General features: G+C 41.6%; 1 protein-coding gene across 1 annotated transcript in view; it reads left to right on the top strand.

Moving 5' to 3' along the window:
- Nucleotides 1-13,803, top strand: part of LOC126248437 (elongation of very long chain fatty acids protein-like) — a 130,814-nt gene that overhangs the window by 42,329 nt on the left and 74,682 nt on the right. Inside the window, exon 3 of the mRNA XM_049949415.1 lies at nt 7,930-8,119. Coding sequence (XP_049805372.1) covers nt 7,930-8,119 — 190 coding nt within the window. The remainder of the gene's footprint in view (nt 1-7,929; nt 8,120-13,803) is intronic.

The following is a 13,803-nucleotide window of genomic DNA, read 5'->3' as shown; positions in this document are numbered from 1 at the left end:
CAGAGATGGCAGTAGACCTATTGTGTTGGCCATCATGCCGGTGTGGGCCTGGAGGGGCTCCACCTCTTAAAAAAAATATAAAAAAAAATTACGACAACGACTGCGCCGGCCAGTGTGGCCGAGCGGTTCTAGGCGCTACAGTCTCGAACCGCGCGGCCGCTACGGTCGCAGGTACGAATCCTGCCTCTGGCATGGATGTGTGTGATGTCTTTAGGTTAGTTAGGTTTAAGTAGTTCTAAGTTCTAGGGGACTGATGACCTCAGAAGTTAAGTCCCATAGTGCTCAGAGCCATTTGAACCATTTTGAACAACGACTGCACTATTTTCCGCGTTCCCCTGGCGCCCTTTTTATACTCTCCACTACCAGCGCTGCTACGTGCCGTCTATGAGTCATTATTGCACCTAGACATTGAATATAGGCAGTTGTCCCATTGATGTGACTGGACCGCGTATACAAACAGAACTTACTAAATTCGCAGAAGTACACGACATAGCTCTCCTTAGATTAGGTGGAAATTGTGGCGCCAGGAAAGATGCCCGCTCAGAGAAACGAATCACTGATTCCAGACGAGCTAAAACTTATAAGAGTTCAGGGCATGAAAAAAAAAAAGAAAAAAGAGGAGGTGGAGGGGGAGACGGGAATAACTCCAGGAAGGAAGAAGACAAAGAAATGGCATTTAAATTCTTATTTAATGGCCTGCTCAATATGCGTAACGTCTTACGCGCCTGTTTCCGTGACAAGGAAATGAACAACACAGGAAGCGGATCAGTCGTCAGTTTTAACGACAGACAGCTGGTCTGGCCATCTGCGTACTTTCGTTATCTTCCCTCTACAATTTACGCAAATATCTAGCTTATTTCCAATACCGAATCCCAAATTATTGTCAAAACGCAACTTGAATATGTCTTATTCAATTAAGTTTATAGAAGGCTCAGAAACTCAGGTAATTAACGTGGTCTAACAACAAAAACATTCCAGTTGCTGGATATCTCAATTTTTTTGTAAATCCTATTTTGTTTCCAAATCAGTATAGCTTTACAGTAAACCTGACTCTGTGAAACAAAAAAGAATATTTCCTATTTAATTAGGCTTAAAGCTTAAGCTTTCTTTCCAAGGTTTTACAGAACATTTTTTAATGCTAACAAAAGTCATGAGATTGTCACTCAAAAAGTGTAGGGCCAGTCTGCTTATGAGAAGACACCATGAACTGTTTTACAGGGGCATGACAGATGAAAACATTCTGCCTATTATTTTTGTCAACAGTCATCATTCACCAGTCCACAGGGACAAGACATAATGCGAAACTTGTATTTAGGTGACTTCCACTCCCCACAGACGGCACTCGACGATTAAAAAGAAATGGAAATTCGACAACTAACTGCAGTGCTCGAGACACTGGGTAAGAAGAAGGTTCGACTAGTCATGAGGCCAACTGAACCTATGTCTCGCATCTCTTCCCTACATTAGTTCAGCCTAACGCCGGGGTGTTCCCTCAAGAAGGTAACAACCTTTTTTTTCACACAACTTTGTCTAACGGAGCTACTTGCTCTCCGTTCGAAATTATCTCTAGAACTCTTAAAAGGAATAGCTTCTTTTGTTTAGTCACGCAAGAGACTCTGAATCGCGAATCAGATGGGATTAAGATAGCACCCATCGTACTATAGGTGCTCGTCATGTGTCTTTTGACCGGTTGGGTGGTCACATAAACTGTTTCGAACTGTTTCAGATAGGGCTACACTCGGACTTGAATTCTGGTTGTAATAGTTTCACTGGTTTTGGTAATTCCACTAAGTTTTCGGTTTTTTGTCGAGTAGGGGTGTTTGTTCGCTCATTCCACTACACAGCTTGATATAAGAGATGACTAGAAATGATTTTAACCAATGAAGATAGAATTATGTTGGCGCACGGTATCGAGGTCTTTAGCTCCCGTATTTTGACCAGAACACTGAGATAACGACATTCCAGTTGACTAATGAACATCATCAGAGAATTAAAAAAATTTTATACACTTAGTTTAATAATATTCTTGAAAACATAAAAAATAACTTGGCTCCAGAGATCAGCTTAAACAGACAGAGTAGGTGGATGTGTTTAACACATGACTGATCTGCTAAATCATACAAATCGCGCAATCTCTCTCACTCTATCTCTATCTCTATCTCTCTCTCAGACAGAAGCTTCCCGTTGACACTAGGAGTCGCAGGAAACATGTGCCGAGTAGTATCTGTTTGATAATTTCTTGATATATCGCTATGAAGCTTCTCGTTGACACTGGGAGTCGCATGAAACATGTGACGAGCGTTCCTTATATACATATTTAAGAAATACTGCTCGTCACATGTTTCGTGCTGCGAAGCTTCCTTTCTCTGCCCATCTCATCCTCTCCCCTCTCCCTGTCCATCCCCTCTTCTTCCCTTTTTCTGTCCACTTCCTCCTCCCTCTCTGTCCGTTTATCTCCGCCTCCCTCATCTCTTTTCCTGTCGCTTCCTCCTCCTGTTTCTCTCTCTCTTCCCCTCTTTCCATTCTCTGTCCACCTCCGCGTTCCCCCTCCCTGTCCATTTTCCCTTCCCTATCACTGGCCATCTCCTCCTCCTTCTGTCTACCCCTATCTTCTCCTTCCCCCTTGCTGTCTGTCCATCTCCTTGTCCTCTCTTCTCTCTCCAACTTAGCACACTCACTCCAACAGTAAGTTTGTGGTTCTTACACCTATAGTATTTTTTTCTAGATTGTAAATAATATGTATATCAAACTTGACTGAAATAGTTCCATGGTTGTAGAATGAATATTTTACCCGTGGTTTTGCTCGCTTACACATATATTTCACACATGTTTAACATATTTCATGCGTATTTGTATCTATATTTCACCTGTACGTCTAACGAATTTCACCCTGCAGTTTTATTTTCAAGCAGCGTAATGTTTCTAATGTATATTCTGATGCATGTGCTGTACAGTGATATAATTTTGCAGGTACATCCAGTGCCTACTGTCTGCGAAATGTGTTGTGAATAGAGTTAGTAGCGAAGAATTAAAAATTAAAACGTCATGCATGATGTGATAGTTTCTCATGTATCTCTTTGTTTATGACGTCATATCTCCTGAACTATGTGTCGTACAATGATATATTTCATCGGGTACATTCAGCGGGATATACGCACACCGTCTGCGAAAAGTGTTGCGAATAGGTTTAGTAGCAACGAAGTAATAAATTTAAATGTATCGCATGGTGCGGTAGTTTTTCACGCATTCAGTGTTTATAACGTCGTATCTTCTGAACTAAGTGTTCTACAATGATGTAATTTTTCTAGTATGCTAAGTGGTATATGTGAATATTGTCTGAAAATGTGTCACGAATGCTGTAAGTAGTCAAGAAGTAATAAATTAAAACGTTATGCTTCATGTGACAGTTCTATTACATGAACAGCGAAAATTTAGTAAGCGACAAACTTTTTTCGTTTCATCACTTTGTGGGGGTCGTCAGCGACAAAAAGTTTGTTGCAAGTCTCTGAGTGCCCTCATTGTCAGATACTGGATGACTGATGTATGGGTATTCTCATGACGTGGGGTACACTGCTTTTTCACCCCCACATCGACATCTCTGATAGGCTAGTGGTTTCGGAGGAGATGTGGAACATACAAATATATACATACATATGTACGTGTATTTTTAAAATCTGCACATATACAATGGCATGTCATTATTAGTACCTTCATACAAATGGAATTATAACGTACATACCTGACATGACTTAGATGTCATATTTTACCTATGGACAACATCTTGCGCCCAATAAGAATGTCTAAGATCGTACATGCTATGTAAGAGGCACTGATCTCCGATACAATTCTCTGATACGACTCAGAGTACTTCTGAATAAAACGCACAAGGTTCCATTTATTGCCTGCATCTCGTGGTCGTGCGGTGGCGTTCTCGCTTCCCACGCCCGGGTTCCCGGGTTCGATTCCCGGCGGGGTCAGGGATTTTCTCTGCCTCGTGATGGCTGGGTGTTGTGTGCTGTCCTTAGGTTAGTTAGGTTTAAGTAGTTCTAAGTTCTAGGGGACTGATGACCATAGCTGTTAAGTCCCATAGTGCTCAGAGCCATTTGAACCATTTGAACCATTTGTTCCATTTATTAACAAGAAAAGGATCCATTTAATTGATTTCTTTAGTCCTCTTAGGCCACAAAGATTAACGGACAAAAAACGATAAAGCACTTTCATTACAGATTGTAATTGGCTCTTCAACATTCTTAGTAATGTACAATAAACAGCTGTTAAGAGATTTACATAGGCTTGTACCTAAAAACCTATTATATACCAAAACCCTATAGCAATTTAGGTCATTAGCCCATCTACGCATGTTAGTACTTAGTTTAATGTCTCCGTATGTGTGTGTGTGTGTGTGTGTGTGTGTGTGTGTGTGTGTGTGTGTGTGTGGGCGAGCGCACGCGCGCACTTTCTAGTATTAGTACTGTAATACTACACGTCTACATACGAGGTGCGGTCAAATGAAAACGAGACAGATGGAATAAAGGTTATTAAGATGTTTATTATTTCAAAAGTAATCGCTGTAATTGTTTATACATTTGTCCCACTGGGAGGCAAGACGGTCGCCGCCTTCATAGAAAAATATATTCAGTTGTCTACGGGAGCATGATTGTACCCAGGCTTGCACCCCTTCGGCCGAAGCGAATCAACGGCCACGAATGTCTTTCTTCAGGGCTTCAAAAAGATGGCGATCGCACGGGGAGGGATCCGGACTGTATGGAGGATTTGTAAGGACTGCCCAGCGAAACTTCTGTAACGTATTCGAAACAATCTTGACAACATGCGGGGCGGGCCCAGTGTTTCTCTAGAGGTCCTCTACACCCTGTATTTGTTCTTGCCAGACGTATATGATGTCGTATTTCTCTCTCCCTCCCTCCCTCTCTCTCTCTCTTCTCTCTCTCTCTCTCTCTCTCTCTCTCCCGTCTCACTCATATATGAACACAGACATCTAAGGCATATGTAAACCCATACCCATTTCGAGGCGAGAGTCGAACCAGTAACCGCTACTTTAGGAGACAGTGATTCTATTCCGATACCATTCTACCCCTTTTTGCTGTACTACCTGCTCCTCATCTTGCCGAAACGGTCATTTTCATTGTGTTTAAGTAAAGCATGGGCACTTAAAATACAAAAATATCCTGAAATCACAGGCCTACTTGCCACTATAGAAGAATTAATAACGGAAATTCTTAAATTCTGACTGACACGAACACAAGGGTAAGATTCAGGGGAATGCAATCGGAAGGGTTTGATATCAAGATTTGTGTCATACTGGGAGACGGATTGTTACCAGTTTTGTTTAACATATCTCTGTGCGACGTTATGACGGAATGAACAACAATAAACGAGGAAATAGGGATACTAATGATGCACCTAGTGGACAAAGAGAACAACAGGGCTCAAGTCGGCTGCCTAGCATTTGCGGACGACATAACGATACTAAGTGAGATAGAAGAAGATGCAAAAGACGCAACTCGACAACCTAAGCAAGGTAGTCAGAAGCATATGACTGAGGATCGCCTGCGACAAGACAAAGACACCGAAAATCAATGGGGACTGGCAAATACCAGAAGGCACCGTGCAGCATAGCTAGAGAAAACAGAGATAAACATAGTAAGGAAAATACTAGGCCCTAAAAGAGGTATGTACATGCGGTGTCTGTTCTTTCGGACATGTCCGAAAGAACATACTCCAGGAATCAAGACACATGGGATTTAAAACATTTATCCATGTCATCACCTTTTTTGGACACAAAAGAATTACAGCCAATAGCAGCCAGTGGTCACTGATTTATATCAATGGGGCAAGTTGAAAACTTGTGCTTACTAGGCATATGCGCTGACCACTACGCCTTCCGGACACAGTGGTCAGTGCAACTGCACGGATTACCCTAGCAAGACTCTTATGAGACCGAAATTCTCAACTTATACCACACACTAGTGATATAGCGCCTCTGCTCATTAGCCTCATCACTCGCAGCAACTCGCCGATTCCCATAAGAGTTCGTGCTAGGTGTGCATTTGCACTGAAAGGCTCATTGACCACCATCACCTGAAATATATATACGTAGAATTTGGTTCTGACGGGAGGAGTGCTAGCGTAGTCCGTGCAGTTGCACTGACCACTGTGTCCAGGTGGCGTAGTGGTCAGCCCGTCTGCCTAGTAAGCAGGAGACCCGGGTTTGAATCCGAGTCCAGCACAAATTTTCAGCTTGCCCCATCGATATAAATCAGTGCCGCTGGCTGCTATTGGCTTTAATTCTTTTGTGTCCAAAAAAAGGTGATGACATGGATATGAAGATCCAGGGATGAACTGATCACGAGCATCAGATCAGTATCTGGGGAAATCAGACTGAAAAGTGCAAGATTTTCGAGGTAGGTGAACAAGATAACTAGGTATAGAATGATCAAAAGGACATCGGAAACAATGGGCAGTACAAGAGGAAAGACAGGAACGAAGTTAGTTCTTGAACTCATGAAGGATTGGTTGGAATTGGAAACCAAAATGGAAGGAAAGGAATGTTGGAGAAGGAAGTACAAACTGATCAATATGACATGGATCCACAATAGAAAAGGGTATATAAAAAGGATAGAGAGTCATCAGCGGAGCGAACAAGAGAAGAGGGTACTGAAGATGACGGAAGAAGAGCGGAAGAGAAGAAGAAAAAATGGTTCAAATGGCTCTGAGCACTATGGGACTTAACTTCTGAGTTCATCTTTCCACTAGAACTTAGAACTACTTAAACCTAACTAACCTAAGGACATCACACACATCAATGCCCGAGGCTGGATTCGAACATGCGACCGTAGCAGTCGTGTGGTTCCAGACTGTAGCGCCTAGAACCGCTCGGCCACTCCAGCCGGCAAGAGAAGAAGAAAAAAGGTTGAAGAGGTTTTGGTAAAAGGAAAGGAAAACGCTACCCATTGTGGGTCTTCTCTTGGTCCTACAGTGGTAGGAACGTAATAATAAGGAGACATATACAGGGTGTTACAAAAAGGTACGGCCAAACTTTCAGGAAACATTCCTCACACACAAAGAAAGAAAATATGTTATGTGGACATATGTCCGGAAACGCTTACTTTCCATGTTAGAGCTCATTTTATTACTTCTCTTCAAATCACATTAATCATGGAATGGAAACACACAGCAACAGAACGTACCAGCGTGACTTCAAACACTTTGTTACAGGAAATGTTCAAAATGTCCTCCGTTAGCGAGGATACATGCATCCACCCTCCGTCGCATGGAATCCCTGATGCGCTGATGCAGCCCTGGAGAATGGCGTATTGTACCACAGCCGTCCACAATACGAGCACGAAGAGTCTCTACATTTGGTACCGGGGTTGCGTAGACAAGAGCTTTCAAATGCCCCCATAAATGAAAGTCAAGAGGGTTGAGGTCAGGAGAGCGTGGAGGCCATGGAATTGGTCCGCCTCTACCAATCCATCGGTCACCGAATCTGTTGTTGAGAAGCGTACGAACACTTCTACTGAAATGTGCAGGAGCTCCATCGTGCATGAACCACATGTTGTGTCGTACTTGTAAAGGCACATGTTCTGGCAGCACAGGTAGAGTATCCCGTATGAAATCATGATAACGAGCTCTATTGAGCGTAGGTGGAAGAACATACTGACGAAACTAAAATGAGCTCTAACATGGAAATTAAGCGTTTCCAGACACATGTCCACATAACTTCATTTCTTTATTTGTGTGTGAGGGATGTTTCCTGAAAGTTTGGCCGTACCTTTTTGTAACACCCTGTATGAAGTAGGGAAGGAATGAGTTCCCTTGATAAAGAGATGGAATTTTAGCGTTCGGTGCTCGGTGCCAGAACGTACCACAATTGTTTAGACTAACAGAGGAGCGCATCTTTTTTTCCAGAACGGTCGGAAGGCGGAGTGTGCGGCCGGCATGGGCATTTCCCGCTGGTTGGTGCAGCGGATTTACGTCAGCGAGTCACTCCCCGCCAGCCGGCAGCCGGCAGGGGCGCCTATATAGCGAGCGCTGTCTGCGCGCCGCTTAGTCCGCCCGCCGTCTGCCGCCAGCCACCAAGCACTCACCAGGCACGCAGGTAAGGCGCGCTACCGGTCGTCTCTCGCAATGAAGTGTTTTAGTTTTCTTAATGGAAATGGATTTAAAAGTGTTCATTACAACAGCAGAGTTACGAAGATCATGTGGTGTATTGTAGGCGATGACGACACACTGAATACAGTGACAATGTCCCAAGTGTCAGTACGGGTCTCTAGTTAATCAATTTTTTTCCTGTGGTTGTGATTTAGGTAATTCCCAGTGGTTAAGCCTATGGATCTACACTTTACAATGCCTCATCCATTCTAGCTGTAAAGACTCTACAAACAGTCTCCAGGTATTCTGTCAAGTTAACAATGCTAACTGTGGAAACGGAAAATATTACTCGAAAAATCTTAATGGGATCGTACTTTTCCGTACTTGATACAACGCTAGTGTTTGCGATTCGAGCCAGGAGACGTAATTTCTCGTTGCCCTGTATACATTTGCCTTAAAAAATTTAAAAAAAGAACTCTTATCCACGCAGGGACAGCTTCCTTTGTTTCACTTGCTGTTATTATTTGTCGGAGAGGAACGGAATTAACTGTTTAGTGTAAAAAGAAATTACAAAGATGATGAATCGCTTTATTCTTCATGAAGGCGCCATTGAACAAGGGGGAAGGGTCCCAACAGACATTGGTTTGTGGAAGTTCTTAATTTTATTTCGTTCTTTGTCAGCACTTTAACAAGTTTTTTTTAAGCTACATCTGTCAAATCAGTGTTTTTCCTTACTTCATTAAATATAATAGAAGAGACTCTACAGGTACTCTGTCGATATTCTGTAAGACTAGTAATCCCAGCAGTGGAAACAAAGTATTGCGTGATACCTGTGACATGTCTAACAACGCCAATAATAAGTGCACTCGAGCTTAGAGCTGCAGTCAGAAGATAATCTCGTAATTTTATAAGACCCAATATATCTTTCTCAATGTTTTCCTATTACAAAGTAAAGAACTGAACAAAAGAAAGCTATGCGCTACATCAAATAAATGCATCTCATGAACATTGTTTAGTTTTCTTTATTGGCATTTCTCATTGCTTTATGTAAGTGCCATACAACTATCTAAGCGTCTTTGCAGAATCTCCATGTTCAGATGTCCGTGATCATGTTCTCTAAGACATTCTGGTATGCATATTAGCTAAACCTGACCTTGTGGTATTCGTTATAAATAAAAACATATACCGCCGGAAGGCTTCATGGACTGCAAATTGAAGTGTATCGGACAGGGTTTTTTTTGAGGAATATTCCCAAATATTACAGTATGTAACAATATTGATAGGAAACAACAGTATCCACACAAAATATGAACTTTAAAACACAGCGTGCTTAGAAGCAATTTTTTTTAATAGCTACCCAGCAATTTTGCCTGGAATGTAACATATCTCGGCACCAGCATCTCTGTGTTGATTTAGATTTACATCAGGTATTCCACGAGAGACGATTACAATGAGTGCCCGAAGGTCAATCTACCCGGAGCAGTTCCGTGCTGCCCGCAGGGAGAACATCGCTAACGGAGCCTAACGGAATAGGTACCAGCCTCTGCGAGCGTGTGTTTGTGTATGTCTCTCTTCTAGCCACCAATACATACCAGCATGTGTCCGCTTTTGCTTTACTCTTCATGTTTCGAGGCGTGTGACTTCTTAAAATTTCCATTTCATACATGAGCCTGGAACGTGTTTCGAAACAAGAGAAGTTCGGCATGAGAGCAGAGGATAGGGTCATTAATGCTTCCCCGCCGTAACTGAGAAGCCTTGTTCTGCACGTGTGACAGCTGTCCGGGTAGCTGGGATTACCTTGTACGGTTTCGGCGGCACTTACATTCTGTCCCTTCTTGCTGCGCCACATGCTCCTCATTTTTCTGAAATATTCACTTGTCTCACGTTCATTTGTTATCACAACGATCTGCGTTAAGAAGATACGTAATGTGAAGTTTCGGAAATGTACTACTCCATTGGCCAGTGAGTTCCTACGTCACAACAGGTAAGATAATCACACAAACCTAGCTTTGGAAGTGTATTATCAATGCTGGAAGCTCATCGTTTGTGGTATGCTGGCTTCTCGTCACAGGCAGTCCAGGAAGCACTGAGTATAATTGCTAATTTCTTTGACATAAAGAATGGCTGCGTAACTTCGTCCGCGTATAAACTACGCCGTAAATGTGAAAATGGTCCATAATCGCAGCAGAAAGAAGAGGAGCTGCAATGATAAGAAGTTTCCTCTCAGACTTAAGAAATTTAATAGCAAGCTATAAACAGTCTTGCGAAAATACATTTTCACCATATTCTAATAGCATATCAGCTACTATTTACCATCATGGAAAGTTCACATTATATTACTATACGTAAAGTGAGCTCACACACCTCATGAACAACTATTAATCGCAATTAATATGAATGTTTCCTGGAAATTTATGCAATTAAAAGCTCTGTGTAAGTCCCTTAAATCTAGCGTAATAATCCTCGATCGCCTATTTCAGTAGCATGACTTTCAACCAGGAACACAAAGGAAACTTGAACGGAATTTTCCTTCACTCGCCCAAGTTCCCACTCAGTAAAAATCATTAGTTCATCAGCTTGAGAGAGGCTGAAGCACCTGCGGCTGAAATGTTTACATTGGTCACGGTCCGTTCCAAGCACATGTTTACCGCTCCCGCGAAGGACACTAGCCTTGGGCGAGCGGGTTGACCTCAGAGTTCCCCTGGTCACCAACTCTTGGGCCATATTTCTTTTCCTCTATTTTATGCAAATTTTGTCTTATCATGTCACAGTTCCGAAATGAACGAGGCGCAGTAGCTTGGAGCGTATTTCATAATACGTAAACGTCGTTGCAGACTAATGCTAATCGAGGGGGGCGGAGGAGAGGGGTTGGCATTGAAAAAAGTCTTTGGATCCTATTGAGAGCTCTCTAGCTCTCGTAACTATCTGAGTAACTTTTTTTTCCTGCTATAAATCACGCTAGCTAAATTCAGAAGTGTGCTTCTGTTTTCGTAACCCGAAAAAATTTCTGAACCCTTTAAGTCTCGCTAGAAACACTTTGAAACGTAGAGGAAGCTTTTCGGCTTTACGCGCATGAGCTATATAGAATTGATAAAAATAATTTTTTTTGAAGCCAAGATCGCTGACTAATACTTTCATTTCGCGATGATGGGTTTCGACAGAAGCTTGCTGTCATCATCTGATCTTCGGAAATGTAAAGTGCTTATATATCAGTCACATAGCGGGAAGACATTCCACTAATGTGATTCCCGCTGTGTGACTGATATGTACGCGCTTTAAATTTCCGAAGATCAGATGATGACAGAGAGCTTCTGTCGAAACCTACCACCGTGAAATAAAACTATTATTCAGCGATCTTGGCTTCAAAGGATATTTCTTTTGATCAATTCAGCAAATCGTTCCCAGCACATACATTTAACCTATATCAATAAAGAATTGTTAAGATGTCTGCATCTGTGCCAAACGAGCTACTAACTACGTCACTAGATATCGAGTTACCATCGGATTGGTAAATCTTCTCTTCATTTAAGCTTTCGAACACCGAAATAATTATCTTTGCTGAATAATGATTAAACAGAACCTCGTCTTCCCGATGTACTACCCGGCACAGGCCACTGAGTAACATAACTAAGCAACACCTTACTTAAAGTACCACATGTAACATTAGATCTTCCAAATGTGTAGTTGACGGAATATACTTTGTATAGCTAATAATTTTAGTATGCATAGCTTCATATATAACTTTCTCGGTTCCAAAACCGTTGAGTAACAACTTTCTAAACATCGTAAATATGTACACGTTATTACCTTGTGAAATATTTATGTTCCAGCTGTTTCAGAGGTTCTATCCATATGTACTTGGACTTTATGCGACGTATTGGAAACGCGAAAGGTATTATTCACCAATGCGATAAATAAACATTTCCTAGTGCAGATATGAAGAAACTGTATTTAAATGTCAAAAAATGAAGATAATAATTTAACGTCGCGTCAGTACCTCAATCATTAACGGTGGAACAGCAACCCAGAAGGAACAAATAGGGACAAAGGAATTGCCTTTAAAGAGCTCATTCTTGTCCATAATTGACTTAGTGAAATCATGGAAAACATATACTCACAGTATCATATCCCCTGTTACATAAATTGAACTTTCTCGAACAGCAAAACTCCTTCAACATCGATTCCTATGCACGGAATCAATCCTTATAAATCTATAGCTCTGTGTGGTCTCAGGGGTGTATAACTGAAGTATTGAACTAAAAACGTGTGTAGCGGGGTAGCGCACTAATCAAAGAACTGTTAACTGCGATCAAGAATCTAACGGCTGGCCATACCGCTTCTAGAATAGCCATAGAACGGAGCTTCCCGTTTCGTAACATATGTTCCCAGCACGAAACGTAGTGTTTCACCGACTCAGGACGCAGTGGGAGAAACTCTGCGCCTAGTTCTGGAATATGCACATTCATTGTCGACAGAATTCGTAGCTACTGAAGCTCTCTAAAACAACTGCACTGCAGGGTTACAACTCCGAATATACGTTCTTGGTGGTAAATGAAATAACTGTCTAATCTCGAATTATGAAAGACATAGATCTATGTATCTGATTTTCCAAACTGTGATAAGCTGGCATGAAGAGAGAATAAAATACAACCTGGCAGTAAGTGTAGATAAATGAAATTAAAAGGATATAGAAAATAATATTCTCGCAATTTATTTACTCCAGAATTGTCCCGATAAACAGGTCCACATAGTTTGTGCAGTAAATTAGTTCTATATTTTTCCAAATGACCTTTTTAAAATTACATGGTATCATCACAAAAGCTCTTATGAAATGCGGCGACAGATGCGTAGGTTGCTCCTAAATGATATTTCTGTGTAAGAGACTGTCATAGACGGTGGTTGCGACAAAAATAGCAATTATTTAATAGTAGTTATGTCTGCATTGCATGTTATTAAAGAGTACGTCCACATGAACGAGCAATGGATCCATCGAAAAGAAGCAAATAAATATACGTCACTACAGAGCCAAAGTAACTAAAGTGGACAACTGGATAGAACCTGCGCCAGCCTAAGTGGTAAGAGGAAATATAGAACGTTCAAATTGGGCAATATGAGGTTCGTGATGAATATGATAAATTATACTGGGAATGCAACACTATTGCTAGACTTTTTACGTGAAAAATCATGTAAGAGAAACGCTTTTATGTAAAACGACGTTTTTTTCATCAATAAAAATGGGTAGAAATATTTTGGAACGTAAATATGCGTTTTTGTAAGACTTCGTTGCACCTTTGACAACCACATCATTAGAGGCAGAAAAATAGCTCAACAGGCCAAGGGAGAAGATAAGGACGTTCTTAATTTCCAACCCACGTCGTAATCATTGAAGATGGACCCCAGACTCACGGGGTCTGAGAACTGCAACACAATGACTGTAGCTTCATTGGAGGATCCAGTGTGACATGTGCCTGAAGTCATTGGCAAAAATAAAAAAGGTCCAAATAAAAAGGACGTACGAGAGGTTGAATATAGGTCCTCATGAACATAGCCTCGCCACGTTCGGTTGCATTCTCATGAATGATATATGAGTGATTTTCTCACTACAGTGGTCTCTCGGCTAGCATCGAACGGGACTACATCTCTTAAACCAGAACATTGCTGCTGTGTACTTCCTCATAATCGAGAATATTC

The sequence above is a fragment of the Schistocerca nitens genome, chromosome 3 (genome assembly GCF_023898315.1).
Source record: "Schistocerca nitens isolate TAMUIC-IGC-003100 chromosome 3, iqSchNite1.1, whole genome shotgun sequence".
Lineage (NCBI taxonomy): Eukaryota > Metazoa > Arthropoda > Insecta > Orthoptera > Acrididae > Schistocerca > Schistocerca nitens.
This window is presented reverse-complemented; position numbering and strand designations above follow the sequence as displayed.